The 23,888-nt window shown below is 40.7% G+C and overlaps 1 protein-coding gene across 7 annotated transcripts in view; it reads left to right on the top strand.

Moving 5' to 3' along the window:
• ZNF407 (zinc finger protein 407) overlaps positions 1-23,888 on the top strand; it is a 537,168-nt gene that overhangs the window by 295,341 nt on the left and 217,939 nt on the right. For all 7 annotated transcript variants that reach the window (XR_013443237.1, XR_013443236.1, XM_036117005.2 and 4 more), the window contains one exon: positions 12,088-12,266. Coding sequence is in view for 5 of the 7 variants with exons in the window: in XM_036117005.2 (XP_035972898.2) it covers positions 12,088-12,266 (179 nt within the window). In the remaining 2 variants the exon portion in view is untranslated. The remainder of the gene's footprint in view (positions 1-12,087; positions 12,267-23,888) is intronic.

Genomic DNA, 23,888 nt, shown 5'->3' with positions numbered 1-23,888 from the left:
TAAATTTGAAAAAGCTTTCAACTAGAAATGCTACAGTAAATTATCATATATATATATATGTTGTTATATAGGATATATATGTGTTATATAGGATATATATGTTATATAGGATATATATGTTATATAGGATATATAATGTTGTTATGTAGGATATATATGTTATATAGGACATGTATGTTATATAGGATATATATTATATAGGATGTATATATTATATAGGATATATATACACGTGGAAGGTGATTTGTAAAGTAGCCTTTGTTTCAGGTCACTGATTTCCAGCCACAGTTCCATAACGTTCTACTTTAGTAGTTCGGACTCCTTCGTGAGTATGTCTCTGTACGCCCACTGTTTTGCCGCCTTCGCCCCTCTTATAAATACGACTCCAGTGATTGCATGGACCTAAAAGGATGGTCAGGCCGCACCTTCCTGAACGTCCTTAGTACACACCCTGTTGCTCAGAAAGCTTCTTATCCACATGCCTTTCCTGATTTTACAGCATTTCACTTTGCTAAGCTTAGGTGGTTAATAGAAAAGGAAAGAATAAAATCCACCCTGTAAGAGATGAAGACTTGGGTGGGGGCTGTGTTGTTCAAAGGTCCAGGATAAAAAGAGTGGCAAGATAACACTGAAGAGAGTCTCTGCTGGCGCTTACTGCCGGCCGGCCAGAAGATTAGTGGAAGAGTTTGTAGGGCTAATTGGACATTTTGATTTTCACAGATCATGATCTTCACGCGATATTGTTAGCTCAGCCTAGAAAAAGTGTTTGTGTAGCCAAATAACTTTGAGAAACACACTATATATCGTACCCTTTGTCCACCCCCTTTAGACTCGTTAAAGGCTCACAGAACTCCTGCTGTAGAAGTTTCCTACTTTCCTAGATGGGCAATGTAGCAGGATATTGAGAGCTGAAACAGTTAATGAAATGTATTGTTTCTCTTTGAGCTAAAGAAGAGTCAAGGAGAAATCAAGGTTCTTCGGGGCTTTCACCTGCCCGTGGCCCCTCCTCCCTCCATAGGACACGGAGGACAGGCCGAGTCTGGCCACACATTTAAATCAGTCTCCTTTTCTCACTTCACAGGGTGTAGGAGGGGGGCCATTCTTGAAATGTTAGATTCTAACAAAATAATTTGGGTTTCTAACAGTTCAGTGTTGCTTCCTACCATTTTCTTCCTTGTGATTTTCATTGTTCTCCAACAGAGTGGAAGGCGGGAAGGAGGTTGTTAGGTTTAAAGCAGACAATCTCTTCTTAAGGGCTGTAGATACCTTGAGCAGAGATTGAATAGAGAAGTACTGTGATGGGATGTGACTGTGGGGCCATGAATGGCCAGGAGTGGGTGGCGGGTTACGCCTGCTCCTGGGAACAGAGGTAGTGGTGATGCGATAGGTAAAACTCTTACATGATGAACCCGTCGAAGGTGGTGCTGTGTCCATGGGAAGTGTGCACATGATCAGTCTCGTTAGAAATCAGTTGAAATCAGTAAGGCATTTTAAATAGTGTGGAAAGCAAGGTGACTTTAAGCCATTATCAATTAAAGATGTCACTGAAGGGGGCACAGCCGTGGATGGGTGAGATTTTCAACTGTTTCAAACTTCAGATTCATGTTAAGAAGCACACTGTGGATGTACGTGACTCATCTATCATACGGGGTTGTCTATGGGCGCAGAACCAAAACTGTTCCTTTGTATGTTTCCTGTTCTGTGTGTGGTAAGCACTACATTAAATATATTTTGAATAAATTCATTTTGAAAACAGGAAATCAGTACATTAAGAAATAGATTTGTTGTTGTTGTTGTTGTTACTGGACACTTTCCATATGAACTAAAGCAGTAATTGGGCTTACATGACTTTTGTTCTGAAAGTGCCTCCCAGGAAGTGGGTTTGGAAGCCTGGCCTTGTTCCCTTGGCTTTCAGACCAGCACCTACCTGTGCAGACAGACAGAGGCCTCCTGGGGGGTCACACGTGGCTGGTGCTGCGGCTGCCATCGGGCAGTCCTCTCCGTGAGCACACTGCCGTGTGTGCACCCAGAATGTGGCTGTGAGCGCGAGGACAGCACCATGACCTGGAACCTGGATACCTGTGTCCACTCGGGAACAGGATCAGTAATGCATCGGTTTTCATCCACTTCTGTGCTGACTTACAAATTCTTTTTTCGTATAAGACATGGCTCTGCTTTAGCATCAGATGATGCCCATCACCTTCCATCACATAACAAATACTAACATAATTATAAATGAGAAATGGAGAGAGAAAATGTACATGAGTTCTTGTGGTCAGAGCGATTGATTTCACGGAATTGGGATTTATGAACAGCAGAAAGTCATGAATGTAAGTGGTCTGGTAGGAATTATCGTATTTAATAGAAGCCACCAGTTAAGGGGGAAAATGAAGAAAATTCATAGAATTCAGAGCAGGGTGATCCAGAAAATATACAATTAAAATTTGCAGGAAAAATTCAAGACATTGTATTTTGTGATTATTTCTGATACCTGTAAACTCTTTTTGTCTTAGTTTAAAAATAAAGGCTTTGGATAATTTTGTAAGTAATTATAACATGGCATTATTTTTAAATATCTATTTTACTTAAATACCCATAAAACTTATCATTGTACATTAATTTTACTATATGAACTCTGTCATTTGAAAAGTCAGAATCTCACTGCTGCACCCCATTTCCCTGAGATAACCACTTGTAATCATTCATATCTTGGTCCTGCTGGAGAGAACCTAAAGACTTTGCTTATTCCTCTCTTTCTTGGTTTGCAGACAGATTGTGGCTGTTGTAACATATCCAAAAAAGGTAGCTCGATTACCCCATTTTCCGCTACACCCCTCCCCTCTTCCCTGCTTTTATTATAGTATTCTATTTGGCAATCCAAGTGATTACTTTTACAACTTGACTTACTGTACTTAAATCTTTTACCTGATTCATCAGTTTGAATTGTTTCTATATAAACAGGAGAATCTCTGCATTTAGGGTTTTCCCGACCTCTATTCCCAGCTTCTGTCGGCTGTACTGCTCATTGTTTATAATATTTACATTTGATACAATACTATACAATCCACTTATTTTTCAAATACATGTTCTGATCATATTTGCTTTACATGAGTAAAAGAAGATATTCTCATGAATCATTCAGGTGTCCCAAATATATACTAAGCAAACATGAAAGTTTCCTGACTTATAAGCCTTTCCATAAAGATAATTACCATCAATAGCATGCTGACCTTCCTTCTTATACCCATTTAATGCATTTATATATCTATGTGACTATGTGTATATAATTTTAAAAAGAAGATCCATATATGTATTCATCTGGAACTTTATTTTTGTTTTAAGTTAATACTATGTCTTGGAAGTTTTTCCACAGTGGGACATAAGGTTTACCTTATTTTATTTGATGGCTTTTGTCCGACAGATTACGGTGATTGATAAGCATACACGCTAGGCCTTGGTCAACAGCATATGCAGGGAGGTGGTCATAGGCAGGTGCGTGGTTATTGTTCCTCCCTTCAGCCTGTGTCCGTAGCTGTTGTACTCGGAAGCAGCACTCGATTTTACAGTGTTGGATGTCATGCTGGGAAAGTTCTGGGCCTCTGGCTGTGGAACTGCTCAGCTCCAGCACTGGGGGAGTACCATCCTTCATGGGTGTGTGTTTAGGGCTGTGGTTGAACAGTCTAGTGACCTGGCCCACCAGGGCTCTTGCCTTGTCCTGACCCCACTAAACGTTCATGGCTGGGGAATACCCTCTCCCTGTAATCAGGCTGTGTCCTCCCAGTGTTCTACCAGGTGTAGTTGGCTTCCATGAAGCTCTGTAGGACACAGGCTGCTCCTCTGGGAAGAGGCTTGCCAGTTAGCCCTTCCCCGTCAGCAGTGTTGAATCCCACAGTGTGGATCACCAAAAAGTAATCCATTCCTCTGTTAACACATACCTAGTTTCAAATTTTTTCCTAGTGTTTCGTGTTTAGCCTAGTGTTAAAAATAATGGCTTAATGATTGTTCTTGTGGCTAATTTCTAGAGATTGAATTCCTAAATCCAAGAGTATGTGTATATTTTAATTTTGAAGGCTATCCTCAGATGTCCTCCAAAAGCTGACACTGCCAGCGGTTATACTCATTTCCCTTACCAATAATCAATGTTATCAATCCTCTTGAATTCTGCCTCTCTGTTACGTTAGGCTTTAATTTATATTTCCTGGGCTACTAGAGTCATCGATTACCTTTTAATGCTTACATAACCTTTTATAGATCCCCAATTACAGATTTCTTGCTTATGCTCTTCATCCAGCTTTTGAGATTTTTATCTTTTTTTCCCTTATGAATCATAGGTACTCATTTTGTAGTCTTTATATTAATCATTTGTCCTTATATATGTTGCACGTATTCTCTCCATGTCTTTGACTTGTCTTTTAACTTTATTTATGTTTTATGGTATATAGCAGTTTTAACTTTTATGAAGTATATTTTGCTACATCTTTTTGTAGCATTTGGGTTTTGAATTTAGGAGCACTCTTTCCAACCAAGATTATAAAAATATTTTCTTGTATTTTCTTCTAGCACTTTTATAATTTCGTGCGCTTATGTTAATGCTAAAATCCAAATGGCATTTATTTTTACATGGTTAGGGCCATAAGAATCTAATTTGTTTCTCCTCATACAGCAGGCAGTTGACTCAACACCATTTATTATATAAAACCCATCGTTTCCTTATTGATCGGAAATGACATCTTTATCACTTATATACATGGATCTTTGTGCTGTCTGTTCTGGTGATTTATTTTGTTCAACACTCCAAATGACATTCATTTGCTAAACATCCATCGATAAAATGTTTCATTTTAGGCAGGGGAATATGAAATTCTTTATTCTTAACAGCTTCTCACCAATTTTAAATTTAAACAGCCCAAATGTTCTGTAGTCTAAAATTATCAGGTTTTTTCCTTATGGGTCCTTTAGTGAGAACAGAAGTGGTAGAGGACTGTATACCTCGGGCTGCGTTACATAAACCGTGAAACAGACCCTGAGCTTATGTATCGGAGCACATTCGCCAACTTGCAGTGACTTGGCAGCTTTATGTTCTTCTCTCCCACAGAGATTTTTCTCATTTTTCTTAGACTGGTTTTTTGCCCAGTAAATTTATAATTAAATACTACTGGTTAAAAAAATACACGATTAACTTCTTAAGTTTAATTTACATAAACACTTTCTTTGGATTATTCCTTATTCATTTTGAATTACTGTTATAAAGATATAGTAGAAACCCCTTTCCACTGAAATTTTAGATAAATATGTACTATAGTGCATAGTATTGATGCACTTGTTCCAAAATATAAAACTTAACTACAGAGTAATTATTTTCAAGAATATGAGTTCAAAGACAATATTCCAAACAGGCAGAAGAAGAAATTGCATTTCTCAACGTATACACACATATACACTTATATAACTGTTTTGGGAATCTGTTTTTATTCAAATGAATTGAAATTGCCTTTCAAAATACAATAAGAAAATTGCTAATAATGATCCTGATAGTTGAACTGTCTTGCATGTAATAGAAAGACTAGTAGTAGTAATAAAAAAAGAATTGAGTACCTAACTGCATTTTCTGAATATGGTTAATGTAATTTACTTTAATTCTCCTGACAGCCTTATGAGATACATGTATTATTCCCATAAACCAAAAGAGTGATCCGTGGTCAGAGAAAGTTTGAGGATCAAGGTGTTGAACAAAACTGACATGTTTCTTTAAGTAGAACTTTCAGAATTTTTTTGGTCAATTTACATATATAACAATGCCAAATTGTTACCAAAAGATTAAGACCATCATTAATTTCACACAAGGGAATTTGAGAATGTTGAGGCAGATATGTAGCTTCCCTTGGGGAAACAGAAAACTCAGATTTATTTAGGACCTCTGTGTGCAGACACCCTTCTCTACCCTTCAGCACATGGCCTCTGGGCCAGTCTCTCTGTGTTTCAGCTTCTTTATCAGAAAGATCATATTATCAGTACATACTAATAAATACATAGGAAATACCCAGTTGTGTCAGGGATATTTGTTATTGGCCCAGGTCTCTCTGGTTTCGTAGTTAAGATGTTTGCCACGCCTGCTGAAGACCAGTCTTATGACTGACTCCATGATGGCCTGTGTAGGTGATGGGGGAGGGAAAAGAACAACGCAGAAGGATGAGCTCAACCAGATGTGAGCCTTCTGTGGCCTGGCTTATTGAAACAGGTTGGCACGTGCACAGACTGACCAGCTCACTATAGTAGGAAGTCCAGAATTAGCTTCAAACAAGTAAAATATTGGTGAGATGGCATTTCAAGTCAATGGGGCAAAGATGGACTAGTAATGAATGGTATTGAGAGATCCGGCTTGTGGTCTGGATCTACACTTTGCACCACACTCTAGGATGGTTTTGAAATGGATCTAATACTTAATGTAAGGTTATACAACTATACAAGTACTAGAACCAAATTTGGGACAATTCTTTTATAACTTCCAAGTAAGGAAGCCATTGAACAAAATTTAAAAACTTCTGTTTTACCATAAGCAAAGTCAAAAGAAGAAAAAAAGGAAATGAAGGAAAAAATATTTGCAGCTTCTGTTATAGACCATCAGTCTCCTTAATGTATAAGAGAGGGACTAACAACATTGTAGAAAAAATGGAGATCAAAATATGAAAACAGAGCGTGGAAAAGAAAATACATACGGCATTTCATTATTTGAAGATACTTAGCCTCATTCATTATAAGAGAAATGCAAATTAAAAATTAAAAAATGAAACTCCAGTGAGCTGGAGTTTTTTTCTCCTACCAAATGGGCAAAAATTTGAAAGTTTGGTAACACACTCCATTGGCAAGAATGTGCAGAAACAGGATCTCTCAAACATTGTTGGTAGAAATATAAATTGCTACAACTTCTCTGGAGGGCAATTTGGCAGAATTTATCAAAATTACAAAAGCGTATGCCCATTGACATTTGAAACACTTCCACTTGGCATCATGAAATTCTCTTGGCATTCTGAGAAAGAGAAAGTGTTCTACAAGATTATTCATTGCAACCTTGTTTTTACACTAGCAAGTGATTGGAAACAACATAAATGCCCATCAGTAGAGGATCGCTTAAATGTAATACGCTGCACCTGTACTGTGGAGTACTGAGTGGCTGTTAAAAAGGGAGAAAAAGAAGGCAGAGGGGGGGGGGGGAAGGAAGGGAGGGTGGAAAGCAGGGACAAGAGGCTCTCACATGCTGATGTGGAAAGATTCCCCCTTGTTGCATTGTTAGGTAAGGAAAGCAAGCTTATATACCTGGAGGGTGGAGATAAGAATGTACAATGTATTTGTGGTTTGAAAAAGTCATTTTTAATTCTCCAAAAGATTGTAAGTTGTAAGTTTTACCTGCCGGGGGGAGTGGGGGTTATCTGGACAGAGTGGGACGGTGGTAGAAGGCAGACTTTCACTGTATCTATCCATTGTTAGACTTTTTGTTTGAAATATGCAGTTTTTTGTTCAACAACTTCACTAGTGCTTTTTGTTTTAATAACCAAAATAACATATATCAAAAGAGGGAAAAAATTCAGAATTTTTTTTAGCTACCTTTTCCTTAGATTAAATATAATATAAATTTAACTTAATGCTTTTTTGTGTAATAGTGAGTTAGTAAGTAGTAATAATAAACAATTTTGCAGAGCTCTAGAAGCCCTTTGATATTCTGGTTACTATTTTGAAATACATTGCCTTTGAACTGAATAAAGTATTTCCTTTATTACATATATTTTAAGAAGCCTTAAAATTAGTTCCCATTTTGGTCCTTTGGCTATTGCCCAGCGTGTATATTATGTAATACATTGTACATTACTCTCTTTATGTATATATCATAAGCTCTCTCAAGGCTTTCAACACATCATATCCCAAAATCTAACTCTGAGTTTCCTCATAACTTTCCCGTTTGCACTGTGCACGCAGGTTGTAGTCCCGGAAAGTCCTGCATGCATCCCCAGTCATCACAGGGAGCCTGCAGCCAGTGGCCAGGCCTCTCACTTCAGCGCAACCACACTGCTCCGGCTTCCCGTGCTGAGTCCCGAATATCTATCCTTTTTCTTTTGCCACAGTGTCTTGATTACTATGGCTTTGGAGTAACTTCTGAACTCGGAATGTGTGAGTCCTCCAACGTAGTTCTTTTCTGAGACTGTATTGGCTCTTCTAGGCCCTGTGCATTTCTGTATGAACTTCAGGATCAGCATTTCAATTTCTGTAAAACATCCCACTGAGCCTATGACAGGGAGTGCATTAAATCTGTACATCAGTTTGGGGAGTATCACCATCTTAATATCAAGTCTTCCAGTCTGTGAACATGGGACACAAATAAGCTCTTTACATTAAAAATCAGTGTCAAAATGAAGACATTGTTCAGTCACCCAGTCCTAATGATTATGTGCCCAGTTGGCTTAACTGCTGTTACGCCTGGTGACTTGTCCATGGCCCTGTTGGAAACCATATCTTGGAGCATCCTTCCTTCCTTCTGCACCACCAGCCTTGATGAGCACCACTTCAGTTTACCATGCTTATTACTACTCGTAAGTTCTGTTTGTGGGAAGAATGAGCATTTTTGGGCTGAATAACATTCAGAATTACTTACCAGAAGGTGTCCGATCTATTTATTGTTCCTCAAATTTTGCGACATGTTATGAGATGTTCTCGAATGCAGGGACTGAAGTTTGCCTACCTCTGCAGGTGTTCTGCTGTGAGGATAGTGCCACAGTGCGTGCTAGCTTCTACTTCTTAGGCTTTGACTGGAATAGTTTGATTTTGCAGGTGCGAAAGGCTCAGTTTTGTCCCAGTATTTTAAAAAGTTTTGTATGGCGTGACATTAAATTCAGAGGAAGAGATTTTGATTGCATGCAAATACACTTTTATCCATGAAATACATAAAATGTATCTTTTCTGTTGCAGACAGACATTGCCTATTTTATGTTCTTGTTAGCATGTATTTAATGCTAATGTATTTAATTAGCATGTATTTAATCTTATCTGTTCATGTATAAAACAAAATTATAAAAATATGTATACATGTATTATACATAAAATATATGAGCAGTATATATAGTATAAATAAAAATATATACGTGTGTATATGTAAAACATATGTGTATGAAATGGTCCTTAATACCTTGTAAAATATCAACTAACACACCACTTCTTTCTTGTTTTAGTCTATATTTTTAAATAAAAAGAAGCCTCTCACCTTTTTAAATTTTCCCTCCCCCTCCCCCCCTTTCACTTGCTTCACCATTAGTCTCCTGATTGTTAGCTTCCACATGCTATTTAGGTACTAAGAGATGTTGGTTTATTTTTGTCCAAGGTACACCCTTTCCAAACACAAAATACTCTGTTTTCGATGTCATCTCTTCAAGACCTTCACCGAAGAGGAGGATTCATTGCTTTATATTGTCTTGTATTTAAGTATGCGTTACAGATTGAAGTTGGTGGCTTTTGGTAATTCTGATTTCCTCACTTCATCAGGATTGTCTTTGATGATTCTTAATGCCTAGCTTTTTCCATAAAGAAAAAACGTAGGTGGCACCAAAGAGTGGGCAGTCCTAATAACAGCACCAACTGAGTACGGTGGGAGCTGTTTGTTTTCACTCCCTGGTGTCAGTAAACACTAGTGAGTTGAGGGGGTGTCATGGAAAACAAATGGGAGATCTGCAGAATTAAGGGAGTGATTTGGAACAGTTCACTCAGCTAGTTGGGGAATTCAAAAAATGGTCCTCTTCCTTTTAATTATCACAAAAGTGGACATTTGTTTCATCCAGCCTCAGATGTTTTCCTGTTACTTTTGTTAACATGATGTTATTATTCCAAGGATATTGATATACTTAAGAGACTCTCCAACCTCACCCTTTTCCTAGAATGTGCCTAGTATCTTTGATATACTTACATGTAAGGATGGAGGTCTTAACCTTTGATAGTCAGCTCATCTCCTGATGCTCCCTTCCTTCTCTGCAAAATCTCTCACTGTCTCTGCCTCTAGGAGTAGTGTGATATCCTCGAAATAGCCGGCCAGTGACAAGCACAGAGGACACATGAGATGCTTATTCATTTTTTACTTAGTACGGTGATTATTAACAGTAGGGATTTGTAGGAAAAGCAAGTTTGGTAATTCAGTAGTGACAAGAAAGAAATAAGCCGTATATGCATATTTTCACAAACGTAAGGTATATTTAGTCTAAGTTCTAAGAGATACTGAACATAAAGTTTGACAGAACCCTAGCCAAAGGCAAAGCTTAAAATGGCTGAAAAAATCTCTATTCTGGTGGTTCTTCTTATTTTTAAAAGTGTTTGTTGTTGTTATAAATTTTTTAATGGAAATAATGCATAATTAAAGTATATTTGGAAAATAGAAGTGGGCATTGTTATATAGTTGCATTAACATTTTGCTGTGTTTCTTTCTGGTATAGCAACAGGGGGACTGGTCTGATTTAATCTTCCTAACTCTGTATAGTTGGGCACGTGCATCTCAGGACAGACTGCCTGGGGATAGAAGGGACTTAGCCTAAGCTTTTCCAGGGGAATATCTTGGATCCAGTTACAGGACTATTCCCACAATGCAGGATGCCCATTCACGAGGAAAAATATTTGCGTTTCCGCTTCATCTGGATGCCTGTAGGAAAGGTCACCCTGTCCACAGCTCTGCATCTGCGGAGTGCTGTTCCTAGAGCTGCTGTTGTGAGCTCCGCCGTGCTTTCCTGATACTCCTCCGTTCTCTCTTCATGAGTGAAGAGACGACGTGTTTACTGGGTCTCTAGATTTCTAATGTCCTTTGTTGCCTTTACCTGTGTGTGATAGTGTAGCTACTATAAAATTGTTGCGTTATAACCATTTTTGCGTTCATCACCAATGTTCTTGGAGCGCATCCTGCAAAGTCAGCATCGCAGTTGAATATCACACACAAATGCAATCCTACTTAGAAGTGTTGGGGCAGCGCAGGGCCTCGGGAGGCTTCCGGGCAGGGCCTTTCATCGTCTGGTGTGCATTGTGAGATGCGTTTGCTAACTACCGTTTTCCTACTTTATTGGTCACAGAGCCTTCACTTCAAACAACATCCTGCAGAAATTTTGTTCTTCGGCAGTACCCTCCAGAAATGCTGATGATCCTATTGCTTGATTTTTCTTTTGGCATTTAATTTTGCTCTGTGGGAAATTTGAGGCCAGCCTGATTTTTTGTTTCTAGTTCGGTGCACCCCCTCTCCCCGGCCAACCTGCTTGCATTTGCAGTGCCCTTTTTAGTACTGTTCTAACAAAGACAAAAGAAAGCCGCTGTGTATGTGCTCAGAAAGGGTCTGGGTGTGCAGTGTCTGATGTAGAGACTCACCGAGGGCTGAAGGAGCCGATGGAAGAACTTGCTTCAAGAGCAGAGGCCTGTTCCCTCTTATCTGGGCATTTCAGGCCTTGCCTTTCCGAGTTGGTGAGAACAGTGCGGAGAGGAGCCTACTCCTGTTTTCAGGGCTGTTTGGCATACAGAATACGGGGCCTCCGTTGTATCTTTCAGTCCCTCATGCTTAGAGACCTGCACCAACGTGGAAAGCTCACCGGCACTCAGCACACTGCTGCTTTTCTATCTCCAGACTGTTCTAGAGCTCCCTTGACAGACCGTAACAGCCAGAGCTGCTCTGCTGCCTCAGTGTTCTAAACTCGGTGAGGCCGCAGTGCTTCCCTCCACACCGCTCCTCCCTGGTGACAGGTGTGTTCTTGGGGTTAAGGAGACTCCTTCAGTGCCCTCAAGTGGCACCAGAATAATCTGATAGTAAAATCATAGAACCTGGGATTTTGAGCTTCGGGTTCCACATAGAATTGGATCACTGAGGTAAAAGATCAACCTAAAAATTAGCACCAGGGTTCACAGAAACTACCAGCGCCGTGGGACTGCTGTGTTACCCAGGTGGAAATCACTGTGCCCGCACGGCCCTCGACTGGGGCTGACGCACAGGAAGGCCTCCATCGCTGTCGGCTGCTAGCGTCGTCTGTGGTCTCACGGTGCTGACTCGGCCTGTCTGGTTGACTTCTCTTTCTTACCCGGTAGGTCAAACTGTGCTGAAAACATCCGCAAGCACATTTTACACACGGGCAAACACGAAGGAGTCAAGATGTACAACTGCCCCAAGTGTGACTACGGAACCAACGTGCCTGTGGAGTTCCGAAACCACCTGAAGGAGCAGCACCCCGACATCGAGAACCCTGACCTGGCTTACTTGCATGCTGGTAAGGGCTAATGCTGTTCACATCGGTGTCGTTTTTATTCACCCGAGCGTTAGGGTGCTAGTTGTCCGTTACTGTCACTGACTTTGACACACGTGAGAGCATCTGCTTCCAGACTTCTAAAAAAAGCACATTCCGGGCTTATCCCACTCGGCTGTGAAAACGGGTCTTTTCTATCGTATGTCATCAAGAGCAACTATGACAAAATAATCCCCCCAGGATGATAAAGTTAGTAATAGCAAATAGTCCACGCTCGGTTGACTGAAACGATAGCAGTTTGAACTCCACGTTTTGACTAATTGGTGACATTTTTAAATTTTTTTCAAAAAACGTTTGTGCTTTAAAATGTTACGCCCTGTCCCTGTGCATCATCGTCTTGGGATGGGTACCTGGGAAGGGAGAGCGTGTGCCCCGGGAGGGTGAGTTGAGCAGCTCGGACAGCGTACCTGATGTCACTCGTGTCCCAGAGATTAGGGGGACTTGTCCGCAGCGTGAGGGGCACGGTGCTGACGGCAGAGGATGGCCGCTCAAATAGCCTCGCCTCCTCGGGTCGGAGGTCAGACTTCGCGCTCTGGAGGCCCCAGAGCTGCAGCAACAACGACAGGGCTCAGCAGGCCTCTCCCTGTGCATAGCCCAGCGTGTTGTTTCATTAGCAAGCACGCCTTCCTCGATGTTGAATTCTTACTGTGCAGCAGTGGGGTAGGGTGGGGGACGAGCGGGAGGACACGTTGGAGGAAGTGCTTATCCTGAGGGAGATTTAGAGAAAGTTCCAGAACGTAGCCAAGCGGTACTCTACTTCAGTAATGCCAGCTGGTACAGGGAAGGCAGATGCTTTGGGATCACATGAAAACCCTCCTCCTCTGGGTACTGGCCCTGCGACCCCAACCTCGTCACGCCGCACGTTCCCGCTCTGAATCCACATGGCAGTGTCTGTCTGAGGCGTCCTCGTGAGCAGTGAGAAAGCTGATGGCCTGCCTAGCAGGAGCGATGCAGAGGGGCTGGGGGTCGTGGTGGCGATGCTGGACGTGTGCCCACAGTGTTTGAAGGTCATGGGAACCCCCTCCCAAAATGCAGAAGTTATGGGAAACCCTACCCATTGCAAAATGCGTAAGTAGTGTTTGCTCAGATAACATTTACATTAAAAGAAACGGAACTTAGTGAATGATTTGATTTAGGAAGGTATTCTTAACTATTAGTTATTAATACATTTGACAATGTCTGCATATAAGGTTATTACTTGGTTTATGCTGACGTGTCCTCTCAAATTTCTGTTTACGCTCATATGACTGGCTTTTTAAGCAATGGTGGAATGTCTGTACTTGTCATCTGTGTTGTATCCAGGGCTGTTTTTGAAAAACAAAAACACAGGTCGGTATTCCTTATGTGTTGGTGAGGTTGTTACCGAAATGCTTTGAATTGGACAGTTTATAGCTTTAGGCGCAAGAACAGGTAAAGTCAGATTGAAATATCTTCTGGCCATCAGTTCCTATGGATTATTCCTTAAGATGAATCGTGACCATACAGAGGCCATGCTGCCCGTGGAAGGAGGCGCTTCAAGTAGCCGCCAAGCAAAATGATCTAAATTGACGCTGGGTCATCAGGAAAGTGCCGTTTTCAAGAGAGTCCTGCTGCGCCTCCTCCTTAAGGTGCGGTGTTGGTGTCTTCTGTCTCTCCATTGCACCAGCTGGGTGTTACAGATGGGTTATTTCCCTAAAATAAAGGATTTGTAACTTTCAGATGAACGCCGAGGGAGGGAGGAGGAAAGTAATCGCAGAGCGTAGACACGCATTCCTTTTGTCGCTCTGCGCAGAAGGACAGAGCGCTTGGCCCGTGCCGTCTGCGCTAGCGATGCTGAGTGGCCCTGGAGAGATGTTTTGAGATAGTATTAGTATAAAACAAGTTTTAAGAAAAATTATTCTAGTTTCTTTGTGTATATGTGTAATGCTCGTGTGCATAGAGTCCTGGTTTTCGGGTTATGTTTATAATTCTGTTTGAAACTATTTTCTGCGTAGGTCTCTGCAGCTAGCATTCCTCACAGACCAAACCCAGGTGGTACACGTGGGATGGCGGTTGTCAGTTTCTCCCCGGGCATGGCAGTAGTGCTCTTTGGTAATATTTTTCTTTGATAAACTTAGCTCAGTTAAGAGAAAACTTTAAAAAGGTAAAATTTTTTAGGCTATGACTGGCTTTTTAAACGTGTAATTGTAAATCATCTGCAGTACATTTAGGGCTATGGGAAAGGAGCCTTCCTCAATATAGAGTAAGATATTGAGTCAAGCTGTTGCTGTTCTTCATTCCGTACTATTTGGTGGTGGAATGAGGCGCCACAGTTGATGAATCCATGCTGGGCGGTAGGGACTGGGACGGGTCCGCAGCAGCATCCAGGTTTTCTGCAGGAGTGGTTCCTGGCCCGGAAGGGTGCCATCAGCTGTGTTCTCTGGTGTCCGCACTGTTCATGTGCTGAGCATCTTATAGCCCAGCATGCAATGAAGCACATTTTGCAGTTCTTTTAATAAAAGGTTGAGTTTAAAACTACCCCCAAACAGACCAACTAAATCACTCCAGTCCTCATGTGGCTCTAACATGTGTATCAAACATGCAAAAGACCATTAGAAGGGACACATGAACCGGCAGCCACAGAAAAGTGCCATTTGGGATATTTTCAATTTTAATTGAGATGATATCTGGAAATTTATGTGTTAAAGCAAGGTATCTTGTTTTTTGTTGGAAAAGAGCTCCGCAGAGAGAGGTTTTGCTGTGATTGTGTGCTTCCCCGGGTTGGGTATGTGAAGATGTACCTGCAGTCATGGAGGTGCTGTACTTGAGCCAGAGTTCCCCAGAGACCAGGTCACATCCTGGTGCTCCACACTGTGAAGGTCGCAGACCTCTGCGCAGCGCAGAGCTTCCCGTCCTCATGCGCGCAGTCAGGAGCGTTCTGTGCTTCTGTAGGGATGTAGGCGTGGCCTTCAGGGTGGGATAGATTTGAATGTCAGCCCCATTGCCTTGTTGAATGACTCCGGAACTGTTGTTTTAATTCTGTGGGTCTCGTGTCCCCTCTGCACGGTGGGGACAGTAAGGGCTGTTAGGACAGTGTTGTCCACATCTGTACCTGGTAACGCGCTCTGTGCACAGTTACTCGTGGCCGTACGGAGCATCCGTGGTGGCCCATTGTTCTCCGTCTCCGTCACTTCTGTGGGTCATTCATGGTCTTGCCTCTCAGTGATTTTCGGGAACTAAAAGAATGATTTTGGTAACATTTCTCATTTCATACTCCAGAGAATTAAAGGTTCTATGTGAGCTCTAATTTTGGTTATAGCTTTGTTGGAAAAACAGATAAAAGTGGTTATTTTTAAAATGAAAGGTGATTATTTAGAAATGTATTTGTTGATTTCCAGGCATTCGGGGATTTTTCTAGTTACCTTTTTGTTAACTATTGACATGGTAATATAAAATGATTTCTAGCTTCTATCTACTGTGCTTATAGAACATGATACTGAATTATTTCAGTCCTTTGAAATTTGTTTATGCTTTCTTCGTGACCAGCATTTGGTTAGTTTTGGTAAATGTTTCAGATATACTAGAAAGGAACGTAAATAATGGTGCTGTTTGGTGTGTATTCTGTGTTCCGTACATATCACTTACACGGGGTTTTTTCACTGTGCTGTTCAGATTGTCTATGTTCTTACATGTTTTTTATGCTACCTCTATCAGCTGTGAAGAGGAGTGTAGTAAAGTTGCCCACTGTGATTGTGGATTTGTTTTTTTTTTTGGTTTTTTTAATTCTCTTACTTTTGGCTTTACATATTTTAAAGATCTATCCCTGGCTACTCAGAACTTTAAGATTATTTTATATACATACCCATCTATCCTTATAATTATGAAATGTTCCTTTTTGTCTGTAGTAAGGCTTCTTGCCATCATTCCGTGTTTCATATTGGTGTAGCTTCATCAGCTTCTTTATAAGCTGCATTTGGTTTTTCAATCTGTGACAATTTCAATCTTTTACATGAAAGAGTCTTTTACTTTGTATTTATACTTTATATCATTATCGATACTTTCATCATGGTCAAAAACTGAAACTACCCAAATGTCCATCAAGGAGATTGTACGAAAGGCTATGTGTTCACCGAGTGGGATGCTCTGCAGTAGTGAGGATGAACCAACCACAAAAAAGACACTGTAGATAAATCTCAGTCATAGAGTTGGATGAACTAAAGCTTTTCTATACATATTTTTTTAAAAAAAAAACATTATTTATTTGCTTCCTGTGTGTCTAGAGAGATTCATTTAGGTCCACTCTAGATCCAGTATGATAAAATTTTATAATCCTATTAATCCCCACAAAATTGACATCAAATTAAAAGTTGCCAGAATTCTGTCATTGTACATTATAATTTTTTTTCTATTTAGTGAAATCCATTTCACCCCACGAATGATCTTTATTTGACCTTTATATTAGCAGTTGCTTGTCTGCCATCTCTGTTACCGAAGAATTAGCTTGGCGTTCATTCACTGCACCCTGAGCGGGAATGAAATTCACTCCGTGTTTGCAATACCAGTGACCTTCCGTCAGTCTTGGGGGTTGGTTATGAACAGCACCTGAAAGAGGGGAGGATGAAGACCAAGAAGGCCGCGGAGAAGGTTGAGGGGGGCATGTGTGGTTCTCGTGATTGTGCCAAGGAAGGAAACGGAGATGGTTTTCTCTCGTGAATTCCAGGCCCGCACCAGGTCAGAGAGCGTGCTTGCTTCTGACGTGGCCCTGGCTGCTGCTGGTGCGTGCCCGCGGGACCGGGCGGCCTGGCCGCTCTCTGTGCCGTGGCTGTGACGTCCATTTCGTTCCTTTGCCTTTCCTCTGAGAAGCTGGGACTGCAGTGTCGGAAATGGGTCTGTGTTTTCTAAAGGTGATGATCAAGTGATGTTCTCTGTTCAGGAGAAATTAAGCATTAAGTGATGACATGGTATTTTCTCTAATTCCTTCATTTTCTACTGTGGTAGCGTTTAAAAAAAATCATATTTAAATTGATACGATTTTCATCAGTTCTTATATATTAAGACTTAAACATTTAAAAATGCACATTAGGTTACCTGTGCAGTGTGATATAGTCTCTTCACAAAGTGGGATTTTCGTATTGTTCCGTAAGATAATCATTTTTTTTAATTCTTTAAAACATGTATTATTTAATTGCATTCCATAGCATTTTCCTCTTACCCAGGTATAAGAGTAAGAATGTGAAAGTTTGATTCTTACCAAAACTCCACATCCGTTTTCTTTCCAATGCTATCTAATCCAGTACCATTTAAACTGTAACTACACTTAACTGATTCCTTAATTCTCTGCAAGCACATCGCTGCGTATTCGGGCAGATTGAATTCCATATTCCACCGTGGAGGCCCTTTGCTTCATCTATCACAGTTAAGATAAAACAGCTGTAGCCTTTTGTATCTTAACCATTCCCTCTCATTTAGCGGAATATTCAAATTTCCTCATATAAAAGATTTTTTTCATCGTTAATTAAAAACATTAGTGCTCTGATCTACAGAGCCCTGTAGAATGTAGTTTTCCCCAGATTGTGGGGCCTTCTATTTTTAACCCCATTACTTTCAGCCCCTTTTGTTAGTTGGTGCTCTGACACATGTCATGACATTTTGTACAATAATTCATTTTATGAAGAGGTCCAAAAATCTCAGAAAATCCTGACAGTGTCTCATTGGTTCTCCTTACATAAACCAATTATTACTTCAACCTAAAAAGGAACGAAATTTTTTCTGACATGATTGCCTTTGGTAAATCCATGCTGACTCACTCCTATTAAATTGTACTTCTCCAAATGTATCATTAAGCTCATCCATAAGTATCATCTCAAATTTATTTCCTAATATAGATGTTAGACTAGCAGCTCTATAATTTTCAGCCTCTACTCTCTCTCTTTGTAACCTTCAGACTGGATTCCTTGTTTTCCAGGCTCCTGGTATTTCACCACCGACAAAAGCCTTCCTAAAATAATTAACAGTTCAACAATTTGATTCTTTACCCTCAGACATCACCCATGGGTTAATTTACTGTTTGTCTTAACTGCTGCTAAATGTCTTTGTTCCCGTCTAACTCCTCTCTGCGTACTCTGGTGCCTCTGTCCGGCACCATGCTCCGTGTCCATCCCGGCGTGGCAGGTTCGAGTAACTGGCTTTTCTCTTTGCTCTCTCTCCCTCTCTCAGTCCTGTTGGATTTCCTAGGTTTAGAACTAACTGCCCCGCGTACTGTGTAGCCGGTGGGGGAATAATGCCAAAGCAGGGGTTATCATCGACCAGCTTTTCCTGGTAATAGACTTGCAATCCAGGACCGGTTCATCTGCTGGATGCTTATCAGTAAATGCAGCATTACTGATAAGCAGATCCTCTCGACTCATCCCTGTTTCTCTTTTATTAAATAATATACTGAAATATGTTTTTTCAGAACCTTCTAAGTATACATTTTAAAATATTTTTAATTCAATCTGCTTAGGAAGAAATGTTCTAACTTCTCTTTGGTATGTCCAAAAATGTCTTTTTTCTGCTTATCACCGCGGAGCAGGGCTAAGGACATACATGCTTCTTTCCATCTGTGTGGTCCACGCTTCTGCCACCTGCCTCCCACGGCCCTCCTGCCATCGGGCAGTCCTGCTTGTTGGGGAATGCGGTGTGTGTGGCACGGCTTCCTGCTTTAGGTGGTCGGTGCACGCTGTTACTCTACCCGGTCGCATTGTGACTTCAGTTACAAAGAAACGAAGAGGAAGGGTAGCAAGAGTGTCTGTGCCAAACTTGTCACCAGGCCATTCCTTCAAGACAAAGCTCTTTGGTAGGTGTTATTCCCAACTTAATGCTTCTTTAAAAAAATGCGTCTTCCAAAGGCTGACTTGCCCGCGGAGGCCAGGTCACTGCAGGGCAGCCCGCTGCAATCCACGCCCGTTTGCCATCCAGGAGTTTCCCAGTTACATCATGCTGCACGCACAGGAGCTAAAAACAGAATCAGCCTCTGTGGGTTAATGAAATTGTTATCATGAAGCCCTAACATTTTGGAGTTTTAAGACTTCAGATCATCTGAAAACATGAGCCTAGGAAGTAACGTATACTAAATAAAAAGAGCCACCAGGGTAAATGTTTTCACAGTTGTACTTCTGCCACCTAGTACAGAGCCTGGCGGATGGCGCGGGTGTCAGGCGGTGAGCTGGGTCTTAGTGTCCTGACTCCATGGCTGTGGAGATGTGCGACTTTAAGCAAGTCACTCAGCCACTCTGCGTCTGTGTTCTCTACCTCAAGGTGCGTAACCCTGGTTAGCCTTTCTGTTGAACATCAGGTTAAATAATGCAGAGATTTTCTTTAAAAGAAGAAGATAGCGGGCTTTGTTATTGCCCTTTTAACGGTAGGAAGTTAGAAGGAAAAGACTGAAATGATTTCTTTGCATTTATTTGAAGTTGCTCCTAAGAGTAATGAATCTTGGGCGCCTGGGTGGCTCAGTTGGTTAAGCGACTGCCTTCAGCTCAGGTTATGATCCTGGAGTCCCGGGATCGAGTCCCATATCGGGCTCCCTGCTCAGCAGGGGGTCTGCTTCTCCCTCTGACTCTCTTCCCTCTCGTGCTCTCCGTCTGTCATTCTCTCTCTCAAATAAATAAGTAAAATCCTTAAAAAAAAACAAAAAGAAAAAAAAAAAGATTAAAAAAAAAAAAAAAAAGAGTAATGAATCTTATAACCATATATGTGTTAGTGGGTATCCATATATCAGCATGACAGTCCGAGCGTGTAGCTGAAGCCAGGGCTGGAGAAGGTCTTCATACAGCTTTTCTTCAGAGTAGAAACATCACTTTATTTATTGAATAATTTCTATTCTTTGTTATTTAGTATACTTTGTATTTTTAAAAATGTTTTTATAAATGAATATGATGCTGAAAATAACATCCTTTCTAGTGTATATTTCAATGTTCTATAAAATCCTTAATGGCAGTCACAACATTTAAAATAAAATCAGAGTCCACAATTAAAATATAGCTTTTGATAGTAACACCTCACACAGTTGACTGAAGATAATCTGAAATTCATGTAAATCCATTCAATTAATCATTTTTGATGGATCTCAGGCCCTCAGAGCACTCAGGCTCATTCCCTAGCTGTATGATCTTAGAAGTTTTGAAGTGAGGTTTAATTTTTTTTTTCCAGAAAAAAACTCCATCCTCTTCTTTCTTGGGAGGCCTAGCTAAGTATAATTAGCCTGTGTAATTCAGAGCCACATTAAAACTTCCTTTTCGGCTTCTTTCCTTGCCGCCACGAGGTTATCCAGGCACTTGGCAGTACGCTTACCTCATCACCAAGCAAAATTATGATCTTATCTAGGCTAACATTCACAGCGTTCATGAACTGAATTCTGAAAGTTAAAATAGTTAAAGAGAAAAAAAAAGAAAACAAAATTGTGATCTTATCCCCCCTGACAACTTCATTTATCAAAATTTTAAGGGGAAAAAATTGATTGTGGAAAGTTATAGTGGGTGCGGTATGATTTTATCAGGTAATCGATGTGGCTTTTATTTATTTATTTATTTTAAGATTTTATTTATTGAGAGAGAGAGAGAATGATAGAGAGAGAGCATGAGAGGGGGGAGGGTCAGAGGGAGAAGCCGACTCCCTGCCAAGCAGGGAGTCCGATGCGGGACTCGATCCTGGGACTCCAGGATCATGACCTGAGCCGAAGGCAGTCGCTCAACCAACTGAGCCACCCAGGTGCCTGATGCGGCTTTTATTTTTATATAGACCTTTTATCAACTGTTTAATTCAATATAATTTATGTATTTTAAAAATTTACACACCCTCACATTCATATCTTGACCCTGACTAATATGCAATTTTATATGAGAGAAACATGGTAGGCGTTGGCAGGTCTCACTGCTGATAGGGCAAAACAGTTACTGTTTCCTTTGAAACCCTTTATGGAAGAAGAATGGAACAGGTTCTTCAAATTATGAGGGAAGTTTAGGAATACTATTTATTTAGTATTGAAATTTAGTTCAGAAGATATAAAATGTACATTATCAATCATTTGCGAATGTATTTATTTCTGTTTTTATTGAGCAAAGATACCATCTAGCAGGTTTTCCTTGTTTTGAGTTTTTATTTTGAAATAATTTTAAGCTTACAGAAAAGTTGCAAAAATAGTGCAGAGTTCCCAAATATCCTTTGCCCAGCTTCCCCGAATGTGAGTGTCAGATAAAACCGTGACAGGATTACCGAAACCAAAGACCATCTGCTAAGCCACATCCTTCCTTCACATCTCACCAGGTCTCCTTCCTGTCGTTTTTCTTTTTTCAGAGCTCAGCTCAGGGACTGACGTGCCCTCTGGTTCTTGTGTCTCTTCGGTCTTTCCTTGTCTCTCACAACCTTGATGCTTCTAACGAATACGGATCAGTTATTCTGTAGAATGTTCCTTGTTTTCCAGTAGTCTGACGTTTACTCATGATTCAGTTAAGGTTCTTTAAGCATCTCCCAGAGTAGACGAGCAACACGTCAGGGTATGTTATGGTGGACAATGTAAACTGGACCCGTTGAGTGAGGTGGTATCTTCGTATTTCTCCACTACAGACCTACTATTTTCTCCTTTTTAATTAATACACATCTCTGGGGAGATACTTCCAGATTATGCAAATAGCCTGTTTCTTCTCAAGCATTTGCCCACTAATTTTGACATTCATTAGTGGATCTTGCCTACAACAGGATCTATGGAGTTTTAGCAGTAATACTCTCTTCCCCCGTTCCTTCTGTATTTAATTGGAATTCTTCTTTAAGGAATATCTGCCCCTTCACTCCCAATTATTTTTTTATTCAATTTATTTTTACCATTATGGATTTATTGTACTCTGTGGTTTACAATTCAGTATCATTTTTATTTCTTAGTCAAATTGCTCCAGCGTTGGCCATTGTGAGCTCCTTCTGACAAGCTTCTGTGTCCTTTGGGGTGCCCCCATCCTTTTATGACCATCTCTTTACTTTCTAGCACCACAGTGTGCTCCAGGCTCCTCTGTCTGGTGGTTTGCCTGCCCTGATCCTGAAATCACTGTCTTCTTTAAGCATCTTTGGTTTCTTTTACTGGAGAAGGGTGTTTAGAAACCAAGATATGCACACTGTGTATACTCATTGCTTCTGTGCACCCTTGGCTTGTGGGCTTTCTCAGCAGACAGAAGTAGGAAATGTATGAGTGCATGCTAACCCCTGCTTTTCCATAAATACACAGTTTATCGATCCATCCAAAACATAAATTATCGGGGCGCCTGGTGGCTCAGTCCTTAAGCGTCTGCCTTCAGCTCAGGTCATGATCCTAGGGTCTTGGGATCGAGCCCCGCATCGGGCTTCCTGTTCCGTGGGAAGACTGCTTCTCCCTCTCCCACTCCCCCTGCTTGTGTTCCTGCTCTCGCTATCTCTCTCTCTCTGTCAAATAAATAAATAAAATCTTTAAAACAAACAAACAAACATAAATTATCTTAGACCTAAATACGAGAACTAAAACTATAACACCCCTAAAAGAAAAGATATTAACAAATCTTTGAGACCTTCGATTAGGCAATAGGTTTTTGGATATGACACCAAAAGCACAGGCAATAAAAGAAAAAAAATAAATTGGACTTTATCAAAATTAAAAACTTTTGTGGCTCAAATGACACCATCAAGAAGATGAAAGGAAAACCTGTAAAATTGAAAAAAAATTAGGCATATCTATCTGATAAGGGGCTTCTATCTAGAATATATAAAAACTCTTGAACTCATCAGTATCAAGGCAAATAACCTAATTTAAAAACAGGCAAAGGATCTGAATGGCCATTTTCCAAAGAGGATACATAAATGGCCAGTAAACACATGAAAAGATGTTCAACATCATTGTCAGGGAAATGCAAATCAGGACCACAAGGACATCTGTCATCTAGGTTGTTTACTCTCTTGGTAATTAAATAAACAGAGCTGCTGTTAACATTCACATATAGGTTTCTGCGTGAGTGTAAGGTTTCATCGATCTTAGGTAAATACCTGGAAATGAGATGCCTGGACAATACAGTATGTATATATTTAACCTGTAAAGACAACTGCCAGTCTGTTTGCCAGAGAGTCTGCACGTCTGATGTCTCTACCAGCAGTGTACGAGATTCTAGTCGCTCCGCATCCTCACTAGCACTTAGGATTGCCGGGTTTTCTAAGTCATTCTAATAGGAGTTTAGTGGTCTTTAGTGGTTTTAATTTGTATTTGATCACTACTGATATTGATTGTCAGTGCTTGTTTGCCATCTGTTTATTTTCTTTGATGAAATGTCTTTTGAAATAGTTTGCCCCTTTTCTCATTGGGTACTGAGTTCTAGGAGTTTTTAATGTGATTTTGATACAAGGCCTTTATCAGATAGATGATTTTCAAATATTTTCTCTCAGGTTGTGACTTGCCTTTTTTTCCTCTTAACAGTGTCTTTCACAGAGAAAACATTTTTTTTAAAAAGATTTTATTTATTTATCTGACAGAGAGCACAAGTAGGCAGAGTGGCAGGCAGAGGGAGAGAGAAGCAGGCTCCCCGCCGAGCAGGAAGCCTGACGCAGGGCTCCATCCCAGGACCCTGAGATCCTCACCTG

The sequence above is a fragment of the Halichoerus grypus genome, chromosome 13 (genome assembly GCF_964656455.1).
Source record: "Halichoerus grypus chromosome 13, mHalGry1.hap1.1, whole genome shotgun sequence".
NCBI lineage: Eukaryota > Metazoa > Chordata > Mammalia > Carnivora > Phocidae > Halichoerus > Halichoerus grypus.
This window is presented reverse-complemented; position numbering and strand designations above follow the sequence as displayed.